The 18043-nt window shown below is 35.1% G+C and overlaps 1 protein-coding gene across 14 annotated transcripts in view; it reads right to left on the bottom strand.

Annotated features, from left to right (window-relative positions):
* The window catches only part of DCUN1D4 (defective in cullin neddylation 1 domain containing 4), a 42893-nt gene continuing 24850 nt past the window's right edge, over positions 1-18043 (bottom strand). For 13 of the 14 annotated variants that reach the window (XM_041126789.1, XM_041126774.1, XM_030022141.2 and 10 more), the window contains 7 exons: positions 14407-14498; positions 11906-11976; positions 10136-10227; positions 9131-9239; positions 5064-5168; positions 4500-4602; positions 1-4389 (listed from right to left, as the gene is read on the bottom strand). In XM_041126789.1, coding sequence (XP_040982723.1) covers positions 4334-4389; positions 4500-4602; positions 5064-5168; positions 9131-9239; positions 10136-10227; positions 11906-11976; positions 14407-14498 — 628 coding nt within the window. In that variant the 3' untranslated portion in view covers positions 1-4333. Of the gene's footprint in view, positions 4390-4499; positions 4603-5063; positions 5169-9130; positions 9240-10135; positions 10228-11905; positions 11977-13656; positions 13680-14406; positions 14499-18043 lie in introns of those variants that run through there. The other variant, XM_030022224.2, reaches the window with a different exon arrangement.

The raw sequence follows: 18043 nt of genomic DNA, 5'->3' as shown, positions 1-18043 counted from the left end.
TGAAACCAACACAAATACTGTTTATTTGTGGGATGCCATTTTACATCAACACCAGCAAAAGACCTAAAAATCAACCAGATGAACTCATGTTAGGTGGCATAACAGTATTTTTGTCAGGTCGTGAGTCACAGGAGTTTAGCACACCGTATTTATGTAATATCCAAATAACTAAGACGTAAAGCATTCACAGTTACAGGTTAACTGCTGTTCCTGCAACAGCAGCATCAGTAGGTACTATTTTGTGACACTACATGTACACACACACACACACACACACACACACACACACACACACGGCAGGGTGGGGGAGGGCGGGAAGTATCAAGCTGAGTTTTGGTCTCAATTACAGACAACAAACTATTTAGTTGGTGGATGGATTCTATACACTTTTACAGCAATATGAAAGGACAAAATATAAGGCCTAGAAAGAGGTATTTTAGCAGTCATAATTAAAACCAGGGCACAAGCTAACCTTTAAAGCTGTCTATATGAATTCCAAGAGTATTAAACAATTTGTTAGACTTGTGACCAAGGGTCAACAGAAATCTGGGAAAACCTTAACACAACTGAAGTCCACTTCTTGTCCTTCAAAAAAGTAACCTGGGAACATTAACCAAGTAGCAATGAGCTGCAACTAATTCTGATTGTGTGAGCATATTTGTGATGAAATAAAATGCATGTATTTGTGCTAAAATGGGAGAAGCCTCCAGTCCTCTACAATGGTAGAAAAGGCTACACAAAGGTAGCTCAAATATTTATTGTAGCTTAAAGACAACCTTAAACAGGTTTTAACTGAAAACTCAACTACATAAAGGATTCCAATAAATTCCATCCTCTTCAGCTTGCTTTCCTTGAAAAAGATAAAAAGTAACAAAATATCAGTTACACAGGATTACATTAATATTTGAAATAATATTATTTTGCTGTAGAATGAAATTTAATTTGTGGGATGTTTTGGTTACTAATATTCATAGAATCATTTAGGTTGGAAAAGACCTTTAAGATCATCAAGTCCAAAGAGCTCCAAATGTTTGTCATCTATCAACTTACAGTGTCCACTGCTGTATTCTCTGGATGCTCTTTTCCTTTCACTAACTGGCTTTCCACTTTACATCTCCCAAATAGCAAGCATGAATTGCATTTAGATCATCAAGTTTCTGCTATAAGGACAGTAACAGTACACCAAAAACATTAGCATAAGACCCATGACACTTCTGCCAGAATGACCTCTCAGTGTCTTGTCCAAGAAGTCAGCATATTCTGTGTATTACTTTTCCAAAGAAAAAAAAAAAAAAAAAAAAAAAAAAGAGCCTACATCAACTATATGATTGCATAACAAACAAAAAAGCAAGCACCAAACTTGTACTAAATATAAGGTAAACCGAGTAGCTTAGTTATGTTTCCACAATTATTTAAAAATGAGAGGGAATTTCTCCAAAATACAAGAGCTGGCAACGTTAGTATCTTCTGCTTATCAGCATACATAGCAAAAACAGACGGATGGATAGCACAGGGAAGCTTATCAAGCCATACGGGTCCATTTCAGTCCATTTGTTGTCTATAAATGTGAGTAAAGCTGTCTACTAGCTGTAACTGAATTTGTGGTTTATTTTATGAAGATGCATGTTTATAAACCAGCTGAAGACTACAGATTCATCCTGCTTGCAAGTGGAAGAAAAAAAATCTGCAGCATCTATCTGATTCATTTCCAAACACATTCTTCCTTCCCATCACTCCCCATTACTTTTACCCAAAGAAAAAAAAAAAATGAAGTTTGTTTACTTATACAGCACGAGTACTTTCTGGGGTTTCTTTTCCTCCATTTTCTTTGCTTTTAATTAAATTTTGTGTTCTGCTAATTGTTAGCAAAACTTGGAAAAAGAGCACCTGGTTGAGCTGAACAGATTTCTGTTGACCCTGTTATATGAAAGTTATACCTATAACAGTAATAGATTAAAAGTCTCTTTGGCTCTTGCTTCCATTCTTGGAAGCCAAATTATTTGTGACATACAAAACCTTTTATGCAAGCCTTGTATTTGTTGCAGGATTCATGCCAATTTGTGCTAAACATTTTTCTAGAGTCAGTAACTAGCTTAACGTTTAAGAAAAGTTACAGTATTTCACTTATATCTTAGCAACCACAATTTAGCCTAATGTTACAAGTTATATTGCTTCTAAATTCATTCTTTTAAGAACTAAACCAGCAGCTCCACTGATATTTCCTTACGGTTATACTATGGTAATATACACATTTACATCAGAAGTCTTAATAAAACATATGTGTTTTAGTAAGAGGCTTATTGTAAACATTAAATACCACACTCCACTGAATTAATTCTTGTGCAAACTGGCATCAAACATGGAATTAAGTTTATGCGTATTAGTACATGAGAAAGCAATGACTACATATGCTTTACCACTATTAACTTTAAAAAGCACTATTTAGTGTCATGGAAATCCAAACATGACTATTTCAAGGGGAAAGGTAGTATTTTCTTCCTAGCATCATGAAATTCTAGGTTTTGTATATGCATACCTATTGTATATTTATGTATATACAAATATACACAAACACACATAAACGACTTTTGTCTTTGGCAGCTGAGTTTGACAAACAAAAACCAACAACAACAACAAACAGATTTGAACACAACTGACCACCTGTAGCACCACAATTACAACCTCCTGGTCCAGGACAGCAAATTAATGTGCTTTTGCTAAACTAGGCTTAATCCTGAAAGCAGTCAAGTTAATGACAGTTGTTCCTGACTTCAGTGATGGCAGAATGAGACCCTCAATACAGCTGAAAATTTCACATTCAACCTAAAACACTTCCCCCCCCCTTCCCCTGGATTGTGTTCTAGAGAAATATCAAAACTGCCAATACCTTGTAAAATATTTCTACAGAAAAGTAATGTTATTCATCGTTCCAAAACATCCACTGGCCCTTTTTTGTTAAATGCTCCGTGAATCAATATGGAATATTTTAATAAATCCTTAGGGATCAAAGTTTAATAGCACCGGATACTTCAAGGACCTATTTATAAAACTCAACACTAACACTACTTAATAAAGAAGGGTAAGGCAAAGACAACGTGACAAAATTACAGAACTTAAACATCATTCCATTCACTCATTTTCACCAAAATAATCACTAGAACTGTCCTACACATATAAAGAAATGAGTGAAATAGGCAGTGGTCCTTACTAAAAAGTAGTGTCATTTAATGCTGGTGTTTAACATGCCCATTGCCTGCAACGGACATTCTGCTAGGAAATTCCAATCCCCAGCAAGAAAATAAAAGTAATGTTTTGACTATTCGCTATCATATTTTTAATTACTTAGAAACACAAAGTTAGAGACCCTGGGAAAGACTAGTATTGCAAACAAAAAAACCCCAAACCTGTATTATCTATGTGCCAGGGGTGGGCAGACTTTGTTCCCCAAACAACTAATTTTAGCTAGAACTTTCAATTTCACTAGATCGCAACATAGACCAAACACTCTTGGTACACCAAAAATTAAGAGTATGCCAAAGGCAATTTACAAAAGTCTAAAACCCATTTTTAAAAGGTACTTTAATTTGTTCATTTGTACCTATAATGACTACTGCAGTTTTAACATTAAAAAGTCAGTACTTTTTTCTTCAAATGGAAATCATCTGTGGCATGTACAACTATTACAGTGTTTTAATATTTATATGTATATATATATATTATTTTTTTTTTTAAGACACCAATGTTTCATCCTTGTTAAGCAATAGGTCAGGTTTGGCGAACTCCGGTGAAGAAAGTCACAGCATGTCTTCTCCCCTCAGAAATTGGCATCTCAAATACTAACATTAAAATTGACAATAGTTCTTCACATAACTATGTCTAAGCAGTCTGTTCATTTCATTTTCTCAAATGTTACATTTGCGACCAAAAGAAAAACAAAATAACTAAAGTTTCAAACATGTAAGTGATGACTAGAAATATGCCACAAAATTATTTTTACAATACATTTCTGCAGAAATAATCCCTAGGTGAAGCTTTTTTTTTTTTATACACATATACAAAATTTAGACAGCAATATACACATAATCACAGTGAAGACGCTGGCAAGTTCACCAATTCGTAGTGTAAATACAAAATGCAAAGCAGCCTTCAAAGAGAACAATGCTACACAGTAAGCATAGCTAGCTTGTTAAATAGCAAACATCAAAAGTTCCCTGCAAAAGGGATGCAGTGCAAGAAAAGCAGCATGCACTTTGATACAAATAGCAGTTTATGGCTAATGGTTGACATAACTGTGGTAACAGTGACTCTTGAGTGGCTGTGCATAGTTAAACTTCTATGTCATCTGTTTTCCTTTATACCATTCCACAAACTCATCCAACAACACTGGCCCTGTAGAGAGATCAAATAACTGTATTTTACAAAATTTTGTAAAAGGACACTGAACGATTAAGCTCAGAGAAATAAATTTTTTTAGAATACCAACATATGGTAGTACTTACAGGCTCCATCTTCATCATAGTTACTGAGGTCAAGGTTAATTGTTCTGCTGAATTCAAGAACGTTACACCATTGGTCCTTATTGATAACTTTGTATTTTGATTGCTGCTTAAGGCAAGAAGCAGAAGTTACTAAAATATATTTTCAACTCCCTGAAATTCAGATTTTCTTACAGAAAATTTAAACCTTGTGATGAATTATTATTTAAATCTGCATGCCATCTAAAACTAAACAGGATTAAAGAAACCGCTACATAGTCAAACTTGTGTTGAATAATTCCTGTTTCCCATTAAGACATATTTTAGTGGACAAACATATAGCAATAAAATGAAAGTCCAAAAGCAAATCAAAGACATTCTATACTGTGTCCTGCACTAAACAAACCTTAACAGGATGGGGATTTGGGGAAAAGGAAGAAAGGTAAGATAACCAGTTACAAGTGCTACTTTGGGAGTTAGTATATTCTAAATCAAAACAAAAAAAATCTTAGCTGTTCATTCTACCTCTAGTTAAAGTATCAGAAAAGACAGATTAAAAAAAATGTAATTCTGTTTCAAACTTCGTACCTCTAGAAACTGGTGAAACACTGGAAAAAGGGACCATGTTTTTCCTAAAAGAAGGCCCAACATACACTTGGCAGTATTGATATCTAGGCTGCGCTGGTCCTTTTCCTGCATAAAAAGGAAATGGTCAAAAAGGGAAAAAGAGCATGATTTCAGGATTTTTCACCTCCCCTACCGCCTGTACTACAGCTCACCCATACATAAAATAAACTAACAAATAAATAATAAATAGCAGTATCTAACAGTGTAAGAAAACACAACTCCCTAGTAAAATTTCCTTCCTCATAGCTAATGGCTTTCTATACAGAGATGTTGCTTTCTATTGACTTTCCCAAAAAACTGTCACCGCTATTGCAGATGAGGCATATGCTCCTGTCTGTGACTTCAGACCTTTCTAGAAAGCAACTGCTGTTAGACCCATACCCATGTTTGCACATAGGCCTCTGCATAGCCGTATGTCTCTTAAAATACTATCGCTGCACATATTTCCTGCACTATTACTACAACTGTATGAACTGTCATTAGATAGTTAAGTAGCTATCAAGTAACACTGACTATGCAAGAGTGAGCCAAGGAGGTTCTTTGTTCTCTTATTCTACTGATTACATGAAATTCAGATTAAATTAATTATCAAATGAGCAGAGAGAACATAATATACTAGTACATGGAGACCCCTCTCAGTTAACTGTCCCAGTTTTAGTTCAACGTAGCAGTAGTATATTAAGGCTTAGGGCATGATTTTTTTGCTTCTGTCAAGAGAAAGAAGCATCATCTGTACCCAGCAGACTCACTGCATCTATTCAGTGGGAAAGTTAATATATTTGATAACACAACTTCTGCACATCTCAAAAGTAACGTGTGTGCATGTAAGATTCCATTTTGTTATTTTAAGTAGTTTATCCATCTACATTTGTTGCCTTGAAATTAAACAAATTTGGGTGAGAGATGGAATGTAAAACCCCACCCTTTATTTTATGCCTTGGTTATAGCATTAAGCTACAAATTCAGAAATTAATGAAATCACAAAAAAAATAAAGTTCCACATTAGCTACTGCAGACCTTGATCTCTCTATATGTACTCATGATTGCAGACTGCAAAGTCTAAATTAAGAAAAAACAGGCATATAAGGATATCCAGGATACAGGGAGTGCCTAATAGAACAGTGCAAGACAGTTACCCAAGACAAAGGGAACTGAGCCCTATGTCTCACCTGTACAAGTGCAGTTTTATGTATTACAGAATACACATCTTTATTAAAAAAAACAAGCTCAAAACATAACTGAATTGTCTTCTATCGTGCAGGAAGGATCTGGTAGAGCGAAATCCCCGTTCTCAGACAACAACTGAATGCCTTAGCCACAAGGTCATCCTCTCTTCTTGAAACCCATTTCACACAAAATACACCTCAATTCTAAAACTGTGTAGACAGGATTTAATGCAGATTTGTTTTGGAAGGAAAGTGGGGAGGCCAGCAACTCTGAAAACATCAGAAGCTGTTTTACATTCTGAGCACTAAATACAAGAGGGACTTCACTCAGTCTGATCTAGAGGAAAAAAAGTAAATTCCAGGATGAAGAAAGCTTTTCGATTAGTAATAAAGCTGAAAAACAAACCTGCAAAGGTGTTTTTTTATGAATATGATACAATTCTTTCATTGTCTTCCAACATCAAATAGTTCCAAAAACTAAGCCTCTTTCCAAAGCCCATTTACACTTCTGTCACAAACACCTTTAAGCAGATATCATACTGCTGTGAGAATACATTTTATTTTCCATACTGTTTATACTCTGAATTCTTCCCACACACTCAAGTGTTAATGAAATCAGGCTCTGTTGCCTTTACTTTGGCCATGCTGGTTTTACATGCCTTACATTGTGAAGTTTCTACACTCTCCCTCTCAGACTACTGTTCAGAACAAATTGTTCAGATAAGCCCTTTATATCCACCTCCAACTGCCTAATGGCACATCTGCCATGACAGATGCTCCAATTTCATTCTTAACATGCATTCCAGATACTTACATTCTCTTTCTTGGATACAGTGGAAAGAATATATTAACAAACACTGATAAATTTCAGTATTTGTTTTACATTGATCATAGACAGTCTTTCTGAGATTTTTTTTCTTTCCCAATATTTCAGATAAAAGACCTATTTGAGCCATGAAATACATGTATCTGTATGTTCTCAAACTTGGCAATGACAATGGGGAACAGGCACTGAGGAATGTATTTGTGCTTAATACCAACATATGGTGTTTTAAATTATTTCCTCAAATCCATGCTGACTTAAATCGTGCATGCCACATAAAACCTCGATGATGCTTATTTTTATTGACAAACTAACTCTAAATACCAAATTACAACAGATGCTTTCAAAAATTCTCTCTTAAAACTTCAGAAGTTTAGACAAGTGGGTTTTTTGCCACGGAGCATTTCCCTGAAATTATTACCCTTAGGATAGAAATTACACAATCTTCTGAATCAAAAACCAAAACTGTTCCCATCAGCTTTTTTATATCCATCACTTCAATTATTCTGATAAAAATTATGTACAGATTCATCTGCCGCATCTAGATAAACGTATCAGCCCTTGTCAGCATTCATTGTTAGTCTTACTAGTTGCCATTCTCCTACAGACTTCCCCTGGCTCTATAGTATTAAAAGTTCAATAATTCTATTAATCCAATATTGTTTTGACAATTCCCTTGTTCATATGCCTTTGACTTGCAGTTTACAATCAGGGTTTTTTTGTCACAAATGATGTCACACCATCTGTGTCTCAATATTTAAGTTCTTTTTCAAGGCCACTGTTTGTCACATCAATTTGGTACCTCTTGAAAAAACTCCACCCACTATCCTCTTTTAAGTTTCTGCACTTACTTTTGACAGGCCATCGGCTGGTGTAGATTTGCTACTACTAAAACATTTTTTAATCTATTCCAAATATTTCATCAGTATCTTGAACTTCTTTGGCAATGTTAGTTATTTCTAGCCTTTGCATTTTATGCTGAGCAAAACTGGCAGAATAAATCTTCACACAGCAAAGGAGGAATTAAGATGTGGATATGGCTTTTTTTCCTCATACTAACTAATACCATCCATTCTGTCATATTCAGCTGTAGGTTTCCTTGGTTAAAAGTGAGCTACCATGAGTCTCTGCATGCTGACATGGAGAAAGCACTGATATACCACAAATCTGAGTTACTTATAACAGACTTAACTATCAGAATTGCTATCAGTTAAATTTCTTCTTATTATTTTTCTCATGTTACTTTTTTTGCTGCAAATTTTCTTGGTGCTTTTGGTTCTCCCGCACTGAAATCTGAGCTTCAGTTTTGCCTGTGATCATTTTTACGTTAAATCTTCTGTACATTCCATCACATTAGGAAGATGGGTGTCCAAATTCCACGTCAAAATGTTAATTCAGAAAATTAAAGTTCTTTTATTGTGCCCTTTAAGTAGGAATAGTCTTATGCATATTTTGGGTTCCAATACCAGGTACAATTTTATCAATACATATTTTATAGCAGGAAAACTGGTAGGAGGATATTGTTTAATAAATACTGAGAACATCATTAATGACTTTCCAACAGTCTTCTGAACCAGTATTTATAATATATCATGTCCAGCTTTTATCATGTTAGTTATTTTTACCACCTGCAGAAATGCCTGAAGTGCCTTCCTGTTTTAAGTATGTTTATGCTCACAAAATTCAAATGGTAAGAAGAAAAACCAGCGTAATTATAAAGCCAGTGGCAGTAAGTGGCAAAGCTCCAATATGCAACAGAATAGGGCCTAAATTATTTCCTTGAAGTCACAAAATAGCATGAAGCAGAGAGGTAACAAAACACATCAAAACACTAAACCACTGAACATCAAGCATCCTATTACTCTCCTTTTCCAGTTCTGACATTTTGCATATACTTTTTTAGAACACAAAGTTCCATTTGTTAGAAGCAATCTTGAGTGGTATCTTAAGAGAAACATACTTAGAAGTAGACAGTCTTTCAATTATTAATTATGAAAGTAAAGTTTTAATTTCAGATGCTGGTCTTCCACAGTACTTACCCGTGCAAAGTCAAATGCATATCTATAAATAAGTTTAAAATTGGTAGGCTCATTTAATAAAGATCTCAAGTAATCCAGAGAATTTCTCAATTTTTCTGTAGTATCACATCTACAAGAAAAGCACAAAGTCAATTTAGAGTCTGCATTCTTATACAGATGTCTGATGTTTTAGAAAAGTATCTTTAACACATATCCCCATCAATCTGTTCAAAATACATCACTCTCTACAAAGGCATGTTTATGAGTTTGTCTGCATAAAATGCCTTGATTAAACCCACAGTGTGTAACGGATTTAGCTAAAGTAGTAAAGTCCTACACTGGTACTCTGATAAAAATTTGTTTGGCTTTGTAGAAAATGCACTCTCCAACAGATTAAACCAAGAGCTTGTCTACATGTGGCAAACAACCAGCAAACCACGGGAGTGAAACAATACTTCTATAGTTTTGCTGAAACTATGTAACTTCCTACACAGTTTTAGTGATTCTGTTCTGGAAGATAAGTGAAAACACAGGTCTTTCTCCAACTCTCTCTGAAACATGTGATTAGTCAACTACATTTATGTTAATTATACCATGAAGGCAAGCCCTCAACTGAAGAAAGCAACTTTTAGAAAGAACATGGCAATGCAGCCACAGAAAGGGTTTGTATTTATTTAGCATTTTAAACTACACATGCTCTAACAACATACCAATATCTAATAGATAGGTCCAATCCAGTGACAAAGATAGATGTCCTTGGGGACAGAAACAATGTTGAACTTCACGACATTTCTGTTTTCTTGAGACTGCAGACATTTTAATCCAACTGTATTTAAATGTGCAGCTGTCCGGTTTCAAGTTGTCTCTAAGTGGTCGTATCACCATAAATAGGACCAAAAATGTATGGCTTCTACTTCACAGTAGAGCTCTCTGCTTTAGGTATTTTAAGTCAAAACATCAAAGTGTATTTTTTCTAAAAAACTCGGTTTACTATAACAAACTTAAGAGGTTTTTCAAAGCACTTACTGTAGCGATGTCATTCCTTTCAACCATTCTTGTAATGTAAAGTAGCCCATGTTTTGTGCATCCAACTTCCATGCTAGCACAAGCATAACTACCTGTTTTAAAGAGGAAAAAAAAAAAAAAAAAAAAAAAGACTGAAAAGAATTAACAAAAAGATCCACACGTTTTTCAAACAACTACTGTTTAGTAGGCTACGAACGCTTTACTCGTATAAATGGGATGTTCAGATCTTTGCTACACTATTTTAAAAGTTAAAAACCCTGAAAGTGACAAACCTGTACATAATCCAAACAAAGAGAAGATAACAGTGCAAAGATACAGAGTGAACATCCACCCAAGTTACCAGTAGCCACCTTACTTCAAGGGAGCATGCAGAGTCATCTAGTGAGCAGTGCAACGAGGAAGATGAGTTGGTGCAAAAGCTACAGAAGAGGTTTCCCAAAACAACTCCAAAATTTAAGTACCAATTTGACAACAAGTTACATTTGACATTTGTTAAACTCTCATCTAGCTGAGCAACAGTTACAATCCATGAGCTCTGTGAAATCCAATTATTCTAAAGCTAATAATGGTCCCAGCTGAATCCAGCTACCCCAGGGTACAGCCAGCCTACCTGATTTTGCAGGTCTGAACATGCAGTATAATTCAAGTAGATGTTAAGTAAAGCTAGGTGAGCTAACATTAACACACATCAGAACAGAGGCTGATACATAAATACTTCAGTATTGCCCAAAAGGAAACAGAGTCCTTTCCACATCTCACACAGAAGACTGAAGCAATGAAGAATTTAGATAAAGTGATACCGTAAGATTACTATCTTATTTAGGAACTTAAGAAACCATTTTTGATATAGAGATGGAAAAACCTGCAGGACAACTGACCCTGCAGACTAGAAGAAAAACAAAATCAAGTCATTTAAACTTGCAAATCAGCCATTAACCAGCTAATGTTAGTGCAGCTTTATATGGTTTTTAACGCGAATCGCATTACCTACTTTTATACCCAGATGTCTGCATAAATTTAAAGGGTTTATTATACTATAAATGCCAAAATTAGCAAACTACATCTTATATTTCCAGTAAATCTTTCAAAACCACAATTCTCATTTTACTTAGTCAGAGACGATGCTTTATGAATCCCACAAAAGATGGGACTTGCATATACATTTAAAGTGCAAAAATTAGACCCTAGGAAAAAGCTTGTAAAAGGCACAACTATTCCTTTTTAAATTTTATTTACTTCTACATATACATACATATAAAATATATGTATTTAATTTTACTTTTTCCTTAGTTGTGTTTTGAAATGGCATAATGGGAGTGCTAATATTGCTCACAATATTTGAAATCTCTTTCTTCCCTAGAAAACCCAAAGAAATTGTTACTTTGTACTTTTGTAGTTGCTACATTAAATCTCCAGTGTTGTCTCATTGTTTCAGAAAAGACAACCATCAGCTTTTTTTCTTTTTTTTTTTTTTTTCCTTTTTTTTAAATCTCTTTCTTTTTTGAGGGGTTAAGAAAGTGAAAAAGAAGGGGTGGCAGCAAAGACAAAATGGAGTTTTTACAGGTTAACAGTTTGGGGCTTAAAATAAAGGCAAGCTGTTTCCAAACGTGTATATAAACCTCCCTCGTTCCTATTTCTTTAATTTTTTTTAAAACTCCCAAGTTTTTCCTTACTCCACCAAGTAATTCTTGATAGAAAAATAAGAGATAAAAGACTGGCTCATGTACATCATAACAGATTAGGCATCTTTTGGACGGACTTTGAACTTACATTTTCTGGTTCAACTCCAATGTCTTCACAAAATTTCTCCATACCTTCTGGCCCTACAATGTCATCAGTGCCTGCAAAAAAAAAAATGCATTTTACTTAATCTCTGAAAATTAAAACAGTCTGATCTTTACAGCACAAGAGAAGTGCAATCACGCAGTACAATCTGAACTTCCATATAGTTTTTTTGTTTGTTTGTTTTAACATGCAATAAATATTTCCACACTTACTATCAGACTTGGATACACTTAAATCTTTATCTCACCTTTGGAAACAGAGACAGAAAAACTGTAAAACAACTTTCATTCCTGACAATATCCTTTATTCGACCCACTTACTGAGATAATCTTGGAAGAGTAAATTAATAAGACCTTTAAGAATGCACTTAAGACGAGCAGAACATCCACTAAATTTACCACGGTTAAATGAGTGGATGATGGTTAGTGAAACTCATTTCTTGGTTTGAATCTCTACTGTTATCATAAGATCATATCACATAATAATGTGATGCATCAGTATACAGCATACAATACATTATCGTTCCCAGAATGTCATTCTTTATTGTGTCAAATACTATCTTTATATAAAGTTACTTAGAAAAAAAGACCCTAAAATAAAAATCTCATGCTCCTGTTTATTCATGTTGTTATACCACGGCCACATATTATCTGAATTTTAGTAACTGCAGCGGGGAAGGAAGACATAAATTACAGATATTTCTTTGCCAACTTAAAAGGAAAAAAAAGATGCAAAATATAGATGCTATTAAAATGCACTACTACTAAAACATGCTGTTAAATCAAGATATTTGATGTTACATTATATATGTTACTTCTACAATATTCTATTGAAAAATTATATAGGCATTAAGAATTGTACTGAGCAATTCTATTTTTTTTAAGTAAATTTTAAGTCTTTGGACTATTTTGTTAGAATTATTTTACTCATGTTTAAAAGGGCTCATTTGGGAAAAAAAATTAGAAGCTGAAATGCCTACTTTCATCCAATATAAAGATCACATGTGCAAGAAAAGAGGTTTTATAAAGGGAAGATCAATCTATGTTTTATTATTAGGTGACCTACTATTCTAGAAATAACAAGGTTTAATTATATCTTTTCCCATCTTCTCATGACATCCTCTCACAGTTCTCTGAGTGTACACAGTCTTTAAAAAGACTCATTCTGTAATGTAAAGACACACTAGGAAAAAAAAAAAAATGCAGTGTCAACTGTGCATATATAAAGGAGAAGACTTATGAAGCAAAAACACAAAAGAGATTATTCTTTGAAAATTCATTTTTTAGAATGTTACTCAATACTGTAAACAGAATCATACTCTCTGCTTTTCTGTTTTATCTTGGTGTATGCATCCAATGAAAACCCAAAAGTTCTTTTATATACAGCCTTCCTTTCATCCCTTCTTTCCATGAAAGTCTTGACAAAAATGAGTTATCCCTGTTGCTAGAGTAAAAAAATAAATCAAGCTGGTCAGAAAGGCAGAGAATCTAACAGGTTAGATTTGGCTTGAATTTGTCTGAATATTCTCTCACAGACTGCCACAGACAAGTGAGATCTCAAAGTATTTAATTTAGTTTATGTGATTTTATTAGAAGAAAAAAAAATATTTTATTACATCCAATTACGTCACTCTTCATTATGCGTAAGAAGTAGAGAAAACAGAACAAGCTGTGAGCAACATTATCCAAGACAGCATCAGAAAACTGGAAGATGACCTTATTTTCTTTGTCAATCACCTCTTTCATTTCCTTTTGGTCTTTATACTCATGAGATCATTTTTCTCCATACTTCAAGTTCTCTCCTTCAGAAAACCACGTGTAAAAAAATGAATACGACCAACTTCATTATTAAAGGATCATCTTTTGTGACCACAGATCATAATTAACAGTCCTAGAAGTAAAGCCTGAAGAAAGTTCTCATACACAAGGGCAAGAATAAATAATTCAGTCTACCTTCCCTATACCTTGTGATGGAAAACTGTACGAAGACAAGACTAGTATGGGATACCTGAATTTATTCACTTCTTCCCTTGAAACCATAACCATAAACACCAGATTCACCAGGAACAAAACTAATGTTACCACCTCCCCCAACTTTTTTTTTTTTTTTAATTAAAGACACACTTCTCCTGAAGCATAATTCTGTACTATTCAGCAATAACACAGCAGATGACAGAACTTCTAAAGCCAGAGAGGTAACAAAATTTTGGACAGAAGTACAGCTTTAACTATAGATTTGAATAGCGAGTATACATGTTCCAAAATATTTTAAGTTCCACATCTTCTGTATTCTTTTTATAGAATAGAGACAAAGACAAAATTGCCCCTTGAACTCTTCAACTTCACGCTACACAGAACATAAGAAAAACTTCTTTAAGACTTTTACAAAAAAAAGCCTTTATATTCAGTCTTGGAAAAGCTCAGTTAATGAAATTTTTATATTCCAGTGTAAATTAAATTAGGAGGAAATTTGCATTTCACCCTTACCTGCATATTCATAGAACCATTCTAAGCATCTCTTACTTGAAAAGACTTCTTCCTCTGCTTTTATTCTAGTTGAATCATATTTTCTATACATACTTTAAAAAAAGAGAGAGAAACAAGTAATTAATTCATCAGTTTTTTAAAAGCAATCCTTTAGTCAACAGCCACCATAAGCAGCAACATTTTTCCTTTCATGAACCAGTTTACTCAACATTCTGTCCTCATATCCAGTCATTTGGGACACTGTTTAACAGAGTAAGAATCACTGAACCTAAATACTGTGTTTGCTCAGTCTGTCATACTTCAATTGATTCATAATTGTTATCCATGTACATAAAACTTCCTTACAACAAATACAGACTAGTTCAAATTCAACCTCAAACTGCTTTGTGTAAATTCAAGTAAGACTTGTGCACACTATCAGTTACCACAATCAACTGATGGGCTGCAACTTGGCTGTGGGTCTAAACCTAGAGTAATTCCATGTCACAGTCAACACAGGTTCTACCTGTAGGCGCACACATATATCGTGCACTTTGAATTATTAACTAAGGAGAACTGCACATACTCCTTTTGCCTCCTCAAAAAATCCTATAAAAGGCATAAAGGCCAAAATAGACATGACTCACACTTGCATTATGCTGAAGCCAATTGGTAACACAAAAGAACCACAGAGAATAGGTTACAGGTCCTCACTGACAATAACTCAAGGAACCTCATTCATCACGGGGTAAACAGTTATCTGAAAAGCTAGATCCATAGTGGCCCTTCTCCCCAGAGACGACCGGCAAGGTAATGCTCTCCAACAAGAAGCACAAGGAATTTTAACTACATTCAGGAAACAATACTGAAGTACCAGGCTCCTCAATTTAGCATCTCAAACACCTAAAGCACGGAAGGCATAGCAGAAGTTGATGAGTTATTCCACCCTGCGTACACTTTTCTGAAACAGAGACAATACCATTTGTGCCTGTTAGAGGAAAGAGACTCAGCAGTCCAAGTAGTTGTTCACTGCTGCATATGCATTCTCTGATCCATTTCCACCACTCTGCAGTAGCTTGGACTCATAAAGGCTGAAAAGAGCTGAGCAACAAATGGCTTAGACTAGAGGACGTAGCCAAGAATGGCTCTGTGCATGTTCCAAGCATGCAGTCCTTCCTCTTACAGTGTCAAACCCTGCTGGGGGAGGACAACAAAGTGGTTAATTGGTTCAAGGAGAATTCTGAAACAACTTGATGAAATTAATTTGGAGTTGATTTCATCACCATTTTGTTCTTCTAGAAAGACATGTAAAAGATGGCTATACTTATGAGCTTAGAGTACACTGATCCTACTATTCTCCATCTAGCTCAGCTATCAGCTATGAGAAACTGTAGCTAGAAGTTAACAGCACACAGATCATTCTGTCAGTAATTCAAAGAACTACTTCACGTTTATTGTCATAGTTCCTTTAAAGCAACTAACCATTAGAAAAGTAATGCTAGTCAGAGCAAAATGATAAATTGCTAATTGGACAACAAATACAAATGAGTCTCTTAAGAAATTTCAAAGTGGAAAGAAAAATTAACACTGTACTGAAACAAACTGACCTGCAGCAAAGTGAAACACTGCAGAAAAATGCCAGCCATACATGTCTCAGAAACACTTATATTCACATACCTACAATTTGTAGGGGTCTTTTTTTTAATTTTCATTTTGAAAACACTTTTTTCAATTTGAATTACCTACTTTATATAAGCTTTACTGCAGTTGCGAAGGAACAGGCTGACAGCACTGCCCACTAAGTAAACAACCAAGCTAGAAGGTATAAGTCGGAGTTGGAACAATTTTTTTTTTTTTTTTTTTAAACAGTTCTGATAACTTAACATTCTCATACTTGCAGAATGAACTGCGATTATGAAAGACCTATACAGTATTTTTTAGGCTATTCTGAATTCAGAGGAATCAAAAAAATGTCTTGAGTCAAAGAAAGGTGGCATTCTGCCACTTTGGCAAAAGTCTAATTATTCAGTATCCCCTTTTTTGTAGCAAACAAACGTGACAAACACTAACTGGAATACCAAGGGGAAAACTGATTGTAGCAGGAGCTCGCCAACATCTTTTATTCCATTCTATTTATTCAAGAAGTCTGGAAGAGCACTGATGGGACCTAGGACATGCAAAGCTAATGGGGTTCCCAAAGACAGACATTTCATCACAAGAATCAATGTCTTTTCTTAAGAAGGGATGATAACCAACTGCCTTGCCCTGCTTGTTCATGTAACTCAACAACACATGATCTGTCAGTATGTGAGCAGTGGATTTGGGAAGGAACCCTCACAAAACAAATTTATTGACAGCACTTTAGGTCATCTAGGTATTTCAGAAAAAGGATTCCTGCATCTACAAGTGGCAGAGCTAAATACTGTAGCCTGAACCAAGACACCAATGACAGCAGTATGTGTAAGAGGAATGGTGAACGAGAACAGAAAAAAACCTGCCCTTTTTATACATTCACTGCATCTACACATAGCAAGTTTTAAGTTTTCATAGGACTGATAAGGGACTGAAAGTCACTTGTTGTGCTTAAGGCTAAGGTAATTGTTTAGGAACTGCAGGGAACAACAATATTCATTAGTAAGTCCATGTACCCAACATAAGGCCAAGTAACTCCAAGCAAAATGCTTTGGCCTCAAACTTATCATTGTTCAAAAAGCTCAGTATCTGACCCCTGGAGTTTGATTTTTGAGAAACCAGAACTGATAACAGATCTTCCAACCTCTGCCAGTAAGAGAAATTACTTCACAAATTCAGAAAATAAAATCAGAAAGGATATAGTCTTGAGCTATCCCAGTCGCTGCTACAAGCTAGTTAGTCAGATGTTCATTAAAACTGCAGGTGACATCGTATCACATTTGTAATGAAAACAGACCATGCACGGCCAGGAGCATAAAACCATGCAACAAAAACGGCTGGATGAATCTCAGATGCCTTTCTCTCAACCGAAAGGAACTAATAGCAGATCACATATTCTGCAAGACAAAGATCACTTGAAAAGGAGTATGACAGAAACAAGTAACACCAATGCAGTCCTAGTATTAGTGATTTCTCATGCATAAAGATGAAGCCTGTTCTCCCCCTCCTTACTCCAAACACCAAATGAGTTTCTCCCCATAGTCTACCCAAACCAGCTAGTTCTATTAGCAAGAAACTCCTAATCCCTGAAGTGCTTGGTGAAGCGAGATGAGAGGGAGATACAAGCAAGCAAGTAGACAAGTATCTGATATTACAGCCTAGAACAACTTGGTTCAATTATCACAGCAAGCCCAACCTGGCAGCACAGGGTAAAGGTGATTCCAAAGACTGTGTCATCTGAATTATCATTAATACAGATTTGATTATCTCAAGAACCATAGGTGCAGAGAAGAAAAACAAAAACTGCCAGAGACATCTAGCATCCATTTTGTATCTTAGAATAATTCTCATATCTTTGGAATTTCTCTGTATATACTGCAAGATGATGTGCTTTGTCTTTGTGATAAGGACAGTGTCTCTTGCTACACAGACAAATACAAACTGCCAGAGTGCACAGGGTAGATATCCGAATACTTTGGGAGGACCAAGCCATCTACTGAACAGATCCGAGTTTCAAACAGCAAGT

This window comes from Aquila chrysaetos, chromosome 1, assembly GCF_900496995.4.
Source record: "Aquila chrysaetos chrysaetos chromosome 1, bAquChr1.4, whole genome shotgun sequence".
NCBI lineage: Eukaryota > Metazoa > Chordata > Aves > Accipitriformes > Accipitridae > Aquila > Aquila chrysaetos.
Note: the sequence above shows the minus strand (reverse complement) of the source record. Positions and strands in the feature narration are given on the sequence as shown.